Source organism: Dicentrarchus labrax, unplaced genomic scaffold (genome assembly GCF_905237075.1).
Source record: "Dicentrarchus labrax unplaced genomic scaffold, dlabrax2021, whole genome shotgun sequence".
NCBI lineage: Eukaryota > Metazoa > Chordata > Actinopteri > Moronidae > Dicentrarchus > Dicentrarchus labrax.
The window spans coordinates 23918775-23929837 of NW_026136723.1; the positions used below are offsets into that span (position 1 = coordinate 23918775).

The 11063-nt window shown below is 38.3% G+C and overlaps 1 protein-coding gene across 1 annotated transcript; it reads right to left on the reverse strand.

Moving 5' to 3' along the window:
- Positions 1 to 2891: 2891 nt before the first annotated feature.
- galr1a (galanin receptor 1a) lies at positions 2892 to 7511 on the reverse strand. Its single transcript, XM_051391535.1, has 3 exons — positions 6692 to 7511; positions 6282 to 6347; positions 2892 to 5757 (listed from the first exon to the last, which is right to left on the reverse strand). Exons 1-3 carry the CDS (start codon positions 7343 to 7345, stop codon positions 5404 to 5406), a joined length of 1074 nt encoding a protein of 357 aa, XP_051247495.1. The 5' UTR covers positions 7346 to 7511; the 3' UTR covers positions 2892 to 5403.
- Positions 7512 to 11063: the final 3552 nt, after the last annotated feature.

Sequence of the window (11063 nt, forward strand, 5' to 3'; positions counted from 1 at the left end):
ATTAAATGTTTATTTATTGGCTGTGGTTCCCAGCTAGGGGTCATCTATAAGCTTCACGGGGGGTCGCAAGGCCTCAAGACACATTTTAAGGGTTGCATTAGAAAAGTCTGCAGTTAAAACCAAAGAGCTAATAAACTATTAAGTAAGTATGATTGTTTAACTTATTCCTGATGTAATATTCACAGGAACTAATGACAGTTGTGTCATTCACTGTTTGTATTAATGCGACAGTTTATCAGTTGTCCTGTACTGTTTGTTGTTATGCAATCAATATAATAGGAAATATCCATAAAATACGTAATTTAGTCAGTGATAGAAGAAGGGGTCCCTGCAGGGAAAAGATTGGGAACCACTGATTTATGAACCATATCCTACTTAATAATGACGTGATGAAGTGATGACAGTTTTTTTTTAATGTAATGGTTTCAGTTATTTTCAGGCGTTCAGGTGGTTAAATTTAACATTTCTAACATCTGCCTGTTCATATTAAATTACACCAAATAAATGTGAGGCCTGATTAATAATGGCTCAGTAGAGGCCTCATTTACTGATTCCTCCCTAATTACAAGATAACCACTTACCATACTGTATCTCGGAGAATGAACAATTGTGCTGATTGTATTACACTACTAGAGGTTTGCATCTTGCTGAGCGAACAAGGTTATTGGCCACGTTTACTAACTGTACATTTTCATGTTTTTAAAGACATAAAATTAGATAAAATTGTAGTTTTTTAACTGTGTTTCTGTTGAATTCATCAGAGAAACCAGAAAACTCAAGTTTGTATGTTTAAAGCTCCCCCTAACATTTAGGAGGATCTATTGGCAGAAAATTTAATATAATATTCATATGTATGTTTTCATTAGTGTATAATCACATAAATATAGGAATTGTTGTGTTTTCGTTTTTCATAAACACAGAGTTGCCATATCCTTGTGTTGTAGTGATGTCAAAGAAAACTTAGAGTGAAACAGTGGATTACTGGTATATACCGAAAACGTAGCTTTACAACCGGCACTGATGTTACACGTGGGAATCCTAGATCGTCAAATTTAGACACGAGCAGCGTTCAGTTACTTGCAATCTGTAACTTCACCACCAGATGCCACCAAATCCTACACACCTTTAATCCTTTAATATCTTCATTTAGACATACTGAACATCCAACATCCTTTAAAGGGATTTTTTGCATCATATATCTGCTGCTTGTATTAACAGTTTACTGTGAGCAAAAACCTGCAGCTACTGTTCAAATATTGACATACATAGAGGATATGACAGCTCTCTGCATATGTGAACGTATACCTGATAACCCTGCTGTTTAAACAACCTTCAATTTAAACTCGACTGTCTCATAAGCTTCCTTTCAGTAATAGGAACAGTATTTCAAGCATTTGCCAGCAGGACGTCACATATGCAACATAATATCTCCAATGAGACCTGAATACAAATGTGATGTATTAAAGACACCTCACCAGACATTATGTGCTCTGTTTCTTTATAGTAAACCTCATTTACAAACATGAAATCCCCCCATGCTAAACATAAAATACCAATATTCATATGCAAATCCCCTTTTCTCTCTTTTCTAAGGCAGTATGAAAAGGCTTCAACGATGCCTGCAGGGCGTGGAGAGGAGCGTGCAGCATTACCTGTTTCATTTGAATCAAATTCAGCCTTGGGGATAAACAGGAAGCAGTATGTAATCTGTGCCATCAGAAAGCAGGTAAACCAGCTCAACACTGCTCTGGTAAAACAACTGATTACATCCTGAACAAACCGTACCATTCGTGCATTACTGCTGTGGTTCATGCATGTAGGAGCTATATTTAAAGAAAAATTAATTAATAATTGATTTGTTTGTCATATAATTTATTCATCTCTCTGTATAACTCACAAACAGATTGTACACTTATGCAGTTCTTTGCTTATTTTGCGAACATCAGCACAAGTGAAAACATTTTACAGTGACATTAACTTCAAAAGTACAAACATCAGAAGTTCCCATTAACAGAAATGTACAGAAGGTTTAAAGTGTGTGTGTGTGTGTGTGTGTGTGTGTGTGTGTGTGTGTGTGTGTGTGTGTGTGTGTGTGGATTGTGTGTGTGTGGATTGTGTGTGTGGATTGTGTGTGTGTGGATTGTGTGTGTGGTTATATAAAAGAAAAACTGGACAAAATATGCAAATTACCATGTTCTAAACCTCCTTCTGGCTCTTTTTCCTGCAGACATGGACTCCTTTTTCCTTTTGTGAACAGTCTCTGGTAGCTCAGGTGTGAACTGGCGAGGGACTTTGTTTATCCTTTTGTCTTTACGGGCAGAATGGTTATCTGCAACGTCATTTAAATGCTGCATTGTTATTTACTCTCATGTACATGTACCTGATGTTCTCTGGTATAAAGCTAACATATGTACATAGTAACTCAGCCTTCAGATATACCAAACAATCAAGAGTCCAATCCCCTGACGATCCCTATATGGGAAGAGAACAGTGCCTTTCTGTGTTTGTCGGGGCATTAATGAATAGACCTGAATGTAAGGTAAACAAATTGAATGCATTCAGAAACTCAGCGAGGCTTCAGTCCGTCTTGGCGAGCACAGCTGAGGCTTGTTGTTGTCTCAGTTTCACCTTCAGTGGGGGGGATTTCATTAGAAAGTCTGCAGCCACAGACCAGAAACCACATTACAGATGGAGTATTTGTTACTGGCTGCAGCATTGAGACCTTTTCTCACCAAGAGCTCAATTTAAGTACATTACATTCCACTTCAAACTGTGCCTTTGAAAATGACATTTCAAATGACTTTATGGCACCAACAGCGTTTTGACCAAACTACAGCTTGACTAATACATCAACATGGCTGATATTATATATATATGTATATATATATATATATATATATATATATATATATATATATTATAGGCAGATTTTAGCTGCTCACAGCATATCGGTGACCTTTGATGAATAGTAGGGTAAACACGTGTTACCCATAAAACTAATTAAGGTTCCATTCCATTCAATGCTTTTTATGTAAAATGGTAAACTTTTGTTGTAGTTTGGCTCTTTGTTTGTCGTTTTGGAAGCCTGAAAACACACAATTTTGTTCCAGAGTGCAATCTGTTGGAAACTACACGCATGACTATTACATTTTCAGCCAAATAGCCATAGAACGACAATGGCGGACTATCGAGCTGTGTTTGTGCTGCAGGCTCTGCTGAGTTTATTACTGCTCCTCTAGTAAAGTGTAGAGTTGCTGCACCATTACTGTGATCAGCAGAGACGCATTCATTACAACACACACTCAATCCATATCTACGTCGGCGGAGGACAAGTAAAGGATGTTTTTGGCATCAAGACATAAGTCAAAATACAAAGTTACACCACCACCTACTGGTATAGCATGCATACTACAATGTCTTCAATCATTTTTGAAGATCCGTGTGCACGAGGATCATTTTCAAAACAAGCTGAATTTTTTTTAAAACACAGAGAAGGAAAAATTTTTCCGTTTGTCACAAAACTGTGTAAACAGGGCCTAAGGATGCTGCTGTTGTGCATGTTAGCTCACTGGGAATGCTACACAAAATGTAACGAAACCTTAATTAGCGTGTTTACCCTATTATTTCATGTCAAAATGGCTGCTGTGTAAAAAAGGTCTATTGCAGTACACGTCCAGCCCGGTGTCACAGAGAATTACGTCCATATTGGATGATTCTGCATCTCGTAATTTAGCTCCAATGCAGGAAGCAGTTTACATCATAGTGTGGAGGTTAATGTGGTGGATGCGTCCATAGTGTCTCTGACTTTAATGCAGGACACTGGAGTCCCGTCACAGACCAGGCCTTTAATTAACGGTATTAACTATTTGTGTTATTTTCTGCCAATAGGAATGAAATTTTAGTATAGAGAAAGCAGTGTTATTAGATAATTTGTCCAGTAGAGGGCAATGGCAAGTTTATTTTTTAGCATTTGAGGGCACAGATTGTGTGCAAAAAATATTCTTTTGAAGGTACGAATTAAAGTTTTAAAGTAATAATGTAATAATCTGGGAAATATTCTTAATTGGCTTTTTTTTTTACTAAGAGTTATTAAGAGTTACATGACAAAATCTATACCTTGTACACATACCATGATGTAAGAATACATGTATGTGGTCTATATAAGGAGCAGTAACCTTCTGCATGGCAACTGGTCTCCGCAAAGAAATAATCTGGCAGATAACCTCACCTTAAAACAGAAAATTGTTTTATTTTAAATTTAGATTTTAGACAGTTTCCAGTCTTTGTGCTAAGATAAGATAATCAATCAGATCTAATTATAATCTAACCCTAAGCAAAAAAGTGTGTTTCCCAAAATATTGAACTTAGACCACATATTGTACCCAAAGTGTAAACTTTTGTAACCTGTTTGCTGGAGGGCTGTTTAAAAGCTTCAAGTTGGCATTATGGTTGTGAAAATGTCATGTGACGTACGGTGTGTCGTAATGCACTTTTTCTGCAGTGTAATGAATCTGTCTGTCAAGATCAAACAGAAGCAGAAGAGTCCACTTCAGTCTGTAATATAATGAATGGATTCTGACACCCACTGTGCAGATACTGAAAATGTATTCTGCTGCTCAGAGAGGTTCTTGTGCCTGTGTCAGGTCTCAAAATGGTTCTAAAATGATTTTAGGTGAGAAATAGTCAACACAGTAACAGAATCTTGATTTGTATTTGATCAGCACTGCCTAGTTTGACAGTTTAATCTGAGTTTCGTACATTGGACTGGACGAACTGACAGAGATGACTTGTCAATCACAGGGTAGCAACACTCTAAAGCATACCCTACTTTATCAACTATTTTACTCTAAATTGGACCATAATTTACTAAATAAACAACATGCTGTACAAAACTAGCGATTGAGACCATAAACTCATTAGGAAACAGTTCACTAAGCTAATATATCAAGTGAGAAGTTGGCTCATTTCTCCATAAGACTTCATACTATCTGAGTTTTTTTGCAGCCAATGGAGCCGCCCCCTGCTGGCCGGTAGAAGAAATTCAGGTTTAATACATTTACAATACAGTCACTGATTGCACCTCACACAGCTGCAGAGTTTCCCTCCCCTCCTTGATCGAGCAGGAAACAATCATCATAATAATCAGGATTACTTATTCATAAATGTTAACGTGCGTTATATAATGTTATAAAATGTTTAAAATGTCACTGAATAATAGATAATGTTACTGAGTTTGATAGAGCTCTGTACCAGTGATAAGAGGTCCAATTCAAGTACCGCTATTTACAGTTTAAAAAACCAAATACATGGCTGATGTATCAGTATTTTCTCAATCTCAAATATCAATATATATCAGGTTATATATACAGAAAACAGGAGATGCTCTCAACACCAGCGGCGACATCAAAGCATTTTACTGGTCTGAGAGTCTTGACCTTTGCAAGTCAAGCTGACGTTGGTGGACGGTGCCGTCTCCACTCTGCTGCGGAGGTCCCTGTTGTCGTTCACAGGACACTTGCTGGGCAACCGGCACCAGAAAACCTGCTTGTAGGAATTCCTGAAGTTCTCCGACAGGAACGCGTAGATGATGGGGTTGACGGAGGAGTTGCTGTAGGCCAAGCAGTGAGCCACCATTCTGAACACGAAGGACGCCTGGTTGAGGGGGAAGGAGCCAAACTCCACCCACAGGTGGACGACGTGGTGAGGCAACCAGGACAGACAGAAGACCACGACCACAACCAGGACTGTCTGAGCAGTCTGTGGAAGAAGCACAGAGGAGATAATGATTGGTAATAGCCATAGTTTTTCACATTTCTACCGACTGAATGTTATTCCTAACTAGAAAGCCACTTTCCACAATATTTTCAGTGATTTAGAGCAGAATGTATGCAAGTATTGCTGCAACTAACTGCTATAAATCTGCCAATTATCTTCTCAATTCAGTCACTTAGTGTGTGAAATGTCAAAAAGTAGTAAAACCACACAGTTTCTTAGAATCCAAGGTAACATCTTCAAATGTCATGACAATCATAAATGACAAGGAAAGCAGAAAATCCTCACATTTCAGAAGCTGGAACCAGAAATATTTGCTTTGGTATATTTGCTTGAAAAATGACTGAAACAAATAGTCGATTATCAAAAACAGATGCAGATTGAATTGTTATCAAACTAATCAATTAATCATTCCAGCTCTATATGCAAGTCTACAGCCACTGTGCCCACCTACCTTTCAACCACCACAGACCTGCCAAATATAGAGACAGAAATAAGCTCCCACCAACCTTCTTTTTGGAGAGCTCAGATTTTTTGGAGACATTCTTCAGCTTTTTGTGCAGATGGTTTAAAACCTGCAACAATAAAGATATTATTATTTTTTCTTAGTTTCTCCATTGTGCCATTTTGAAAAAGACCTTAATGTTTCCTGTAATGCAGTAACAATGCTTGTGCACATTAAGGATACAGTCCAGACTTATGGCAGCTGCTTGGGCAGTGAATATTTGTGTTTATATGTTTTTTACACTCAAAGAATAAAGTGTCTTTTATTTGGATTCAAGACACAATTTTCCATCATGTTTAACTTTGCTGTCATCTGAATTTAGTATGTATTCATTCAAAACTGTGAACACATTATATTTACCATAAATGCTTTTGATTTTTACGCATTGATTTACTGTGATTCATGCGCACCCACCTTTGCATAGCAGACAGATATCAAAGTGAGAGGCAGGAGGTATCCGAAAACAAAGGTGCACATCACGTAGACTTTCCTCTGGTGGTCCGGCCAAACCTCCCAGCAGTAGGTGTTGTTCTCGTCCCGCTCCACGATGCTCTGGTAGTGCGCCACGGGAGATGCCATAACCAGAGACAGGATCCAGATCAGCACCACTCCGAGCATGGCGTGCCTCACCACACGGATCGACGAGGATTTCCTGGCGTGGACGATGGCCACGTAGCGGTCCACGGACATCGCCGACAGAGTGAAAATACTGACCAGCATGGACACGGTGAAGAAATAGTGGATAAACTTGCAGATGAAAGCCCCCAGCACCCATGTGGGCAGCATGTAGATGGTGGACTGGAAGGGGACGCAGAAGAGGAGGTAGGACAGGTCCGCCACGCTCAGGTTGAGGATGAAGATGTTGGTTGTGCTCCTCGGTTGTCCCGGTTTGCTGCGCGCCAGCACCGTGATCACCATGGTGTTCCCAAGCACACCGAGGATGAAAATAAGTCCAAATATCAGAAGAGAAATAAAGTTATCTACACCCATCCCCAGTATGTGTTTCGCCGGCAACCTCACGGTGTTGGTGTTGAAATACTGACTCTGATTCTCCACCTGTAGCTCCATCTTTTCCCACTATTCAAGAAAAAGTTACATGTTGTATATTAAAGATGCATGTCCTCCACATGTAGCTCGGGTTGAGGACGGATTTTTCTCTTGAATAAAGATGGGATGGAGCTGCATGTGCAGGCTGTGCTCCCTGCCTTCCGAGGCAACGTCACCATGCTGTGCGAATCCGATCCCACCAATACCTTTCCACTGTTTCCAGTGACCCGCAGCCAGTGAAATGGGAATAAACAGCAAGCCTCTAAAACACTGCTTAAATCCTGAACAGGCCAGTTCATCCAGCATCCAGTCTTCCTTTATTGAAACAAGTAAAGATGATGCAGTATGTTGTGTGGCAGGACATACATCCACAATGTTATTATTTTTATTTTTGTGTCACCAAACATATTGTATCATACATTCATATATATTTTTATTATATATATTATTTTTGCAGTATATGAAAAGTGGCAATAGTATGTATCCCACAATGCATCATAGTTCATTACAATACACTTTTTCTGCAGTGTAATGAACCTGTCTGTAAAGATCAAACAGAAGCAGAAGAGTCCACTTTAGTCTGAGCAGCATGAAATTTTATTCTGCACCTCAGAGACCTCTGAGGTTCTCGTTCTTGTCATTTCTCACTGAATACATCAGCAATTCATTCATTACTATGTATATATTTGAATTACTTATATACAGGCTAATCTATATGTAAATACTTATTCCAAATATACTGCATCTCATATCATCATCATAGTCTCCTGTGTGGTACCGAATCAAAAAGTCCAAACTATAGTGAGGTTACAAGGGGCATAACAGCAATATTACATACATATAACACTGGTTATCTGGTCACAAAGTACTTCATTAGTTTATTAAGTATTTGGTCATAAATCAAAGTAGTGGACAAACTGTTTTTACCTAATGATGAAGCTAGATGAAAAGTGAAAGGATCACCAAAGTCGTCACAGTTCATCCTCTGTGAACAATGAATGTGGGAATGAAATTTCATGACAAGTCATCCAATAGTTGTTGAGAGAGGTGGTGGCGTTGTCCTCCGTCGAGTTATGCTGCTACAATCTGTCTCTCAGAGGGCCTCCAAATACATGGAAGTGCAAAATTAAATTATTCAATTTGCCATCTAGCGGTGAAGATGCAGACTGTAATTAACTGAACACCACTCGCGTCTGTATCTGAGGAACTGGAAATGTGAATGAGAAACAACAGCCAGTGTTTGGTTTGTCCGTTCTGGGCTACTGTAGAAATATGTTTCATATGTTCAACATGGCGGACTCCGTGGAGGAGTCCACCTTTGTGTCTGTAGATAAAAACATCTTATTCTAAGGTAACAAAAACCCAATAATTCCTATTTTCAGGTGATTATACAACAATAAAAACATATCTATGAATATTATATTACATTTCTGTCAATAGATCCTCTTTAATGTTACACACTGGACCTTTAATCCTTCTAAAATTTATTTTTCTTAAGAGTCAAATACTCTAAGCCAAAGTGCACAGACTCAGCAAGGAAATAGTTTATTATTTTTCTCGTTTCCATCGATCGTCCTCGGCCTTCCGTCTGCGTTATTGATCTGCTCTGACCAGGTCTGGGAACAGCTGTATTATCATTATGCAAGCATGTGAGCCTCAGACAAACCCATGCTGGGAGATCTGCCAGGGAGATAACCATCTGGAAATGACGACAAGGATGATGCACACGCTATGTAACCTGAGAGCAGAGACCGATGCTATCTTGGGGTCCGCTAAGCCTCAGACGATTGTACACATTTGAAGCTTTTATTGTTTATACGTCCTGTTAATTTGCTGGTGTTAATTAAGTGAATTCAACACAGAAGCTACACTCTCTCACTGCTGAAAAAACTTTATGAGGATGATGATGGTATAATGATACTGATGATGAAGAGTATTAGGACCAATTCTCCAACTTAGCCTTTCTGAAAATTAATAGTGGTTATTATGTTACTCTTTTTTTCTTCCCTTCACAGAGTTATTATACTTTTGAGAGCATGTTGTTTTGTAATTGGTTTCTCAGTTAATGTCCTGAAGCTGCCTGAAGTTTCCATGGCGACTCTTTACTCCATCGACTGAGATGTTATCCGTCTTTCTGCTGGAGAGAAGAAAGGGCACACTGAATGAATCCTCAAGGCAGCGTCCAATTTTCCGAGAAATATATCAAGTATTCCTGCAGAATCTTGACAATTTGATATCTGCCTTCAGAAAAAAACAGATCGAGTGAATTGTCCTGCTGCTGTCCACATTCAGATGATTTTATACTTTATTTGTACTTTATTCTATGGATGGATTGTTACCCCAGACAACAGTTATGATCGTGTGTATCAGGACACAAGTTTGATAAAACAGTTTGATGCTGAAAACCATCATCTTCTTCATCAGTGCACTCAAATGTGTGTAATTAATTTAAAAATGCAATGCAAAAGTCAAGTCCTTAATTTCACATGTAGAGTGTCTACTTTGAAAGAAGAAATTCAAGATGATAAGTTGAACTCATGAGCAGTAAAGCGTTGCCTTGTTCAATTTGGTTCCAAAGCTGGGGGTTGCCAGAGCTTCACAGGAGGTCGCAAGGCCTTCTTGATATTAACGGGTGTAAGAAAACTTTAAAAAATATACATAGTAGGCTGATATCTCTGCATTTTGTTCATTTCTGTGAAGTAAACTAAATTGAATTGTTTTTTTCCCCTTTATGTTTAGATAAGGTTAGATTAAATGTATGATTGTTTAAAAAAAGCCTAATACAGACAGTAAAAAGTTAATAAAAATATCAGGAAAACTTATCTCTGATCAACATTCACAGGAAATAATCTGCTCAATATTCATCCAAATCACTTGTTTTTAAAGTTACATAGGTTCATTTAAAAAGGTGCAGTGTGTTACATTAAGGATGATCTATTGGCAGAAATTGAATATAACATTCACAGGTATGTTTTCATTAGTGTATAATCAAGTGAATATAGGAGTCGCTGTGTTTTCGTTACCTTAGAAAGAGACGTATCTATCTAGATATGCTGTAGGAGCTTCTACAGAAGCCCAAACAGACAAACCAAACACTGGCTCTAGATGGGGACATTCAAGTCATTTCATACATGCATATTTTCAAACTAAAATTATTTTTTTAAATATAATTATCTTTTTATTGATGAAAATACAGGCAACGTGCAATTGTTCTGTATTTAACATTTTACAACAAAGGAGTAGTTTCTTTCTATTATGTTCTTTTCTTCACAAACACAGACCAGTTTTCAAATTGTTTGTCCTTGCGAAAGAGATTCAACCCATTCTGCTGAACCAGATCTTTATCTGACTCATTCAGTGATGGAGAACCATCCTTGAAGCACCAATAAAGCCTGCCAATGCCAGTCCAAATTCCTGTTTGGATGCACGCTGTGGTAGGAGAGATCTGTCTCCTAATGAACACAGCTGGAGCAGCAGTTGACGTAACCGCTCTAATACATCTGATTACTGTTTCTTTTCTTTTTTTTCAAAGAGGAAAATTGATTTTCCTGCTTTATTTTTACACTTCCAACAGTAATTATCATCCATGAGTCATGTGTGGCTTTAGGGATTGCAATGTAGGTCTGTCTGTCCAGAGAAATATCTCGACAACAACTGAGTGGATTGCCATGAAAATTTTGTCCAGACATTTTGTAAGAAGTGGAGTAGTCAGGCAAACAGACTTATAATAGCACATCTC

Coding starts and splice junctions, on each gene's coding strand:
- galr1a (XM_051391535.1), bottom strand. CDS start 7,345: ATGGAGCTACAGGTGGAGAATCAGAGTCAGTATTTCAACACCAACACC. Junction 6,348..6,691: donor TATCTGTCTGCTATGCAAAG/GTGGGTGCGCAT, acceptor TTATTGTTGCAG/GTTTTAAACCATCTGCACAA. Junction 5,758..6,281: donor CTGAGCTCTCCAAAAAGAAG/GTTGGTGGGAGC, acceptor CTTCTTCCACAG/ACTGCTCAGACAGTCCTGGT.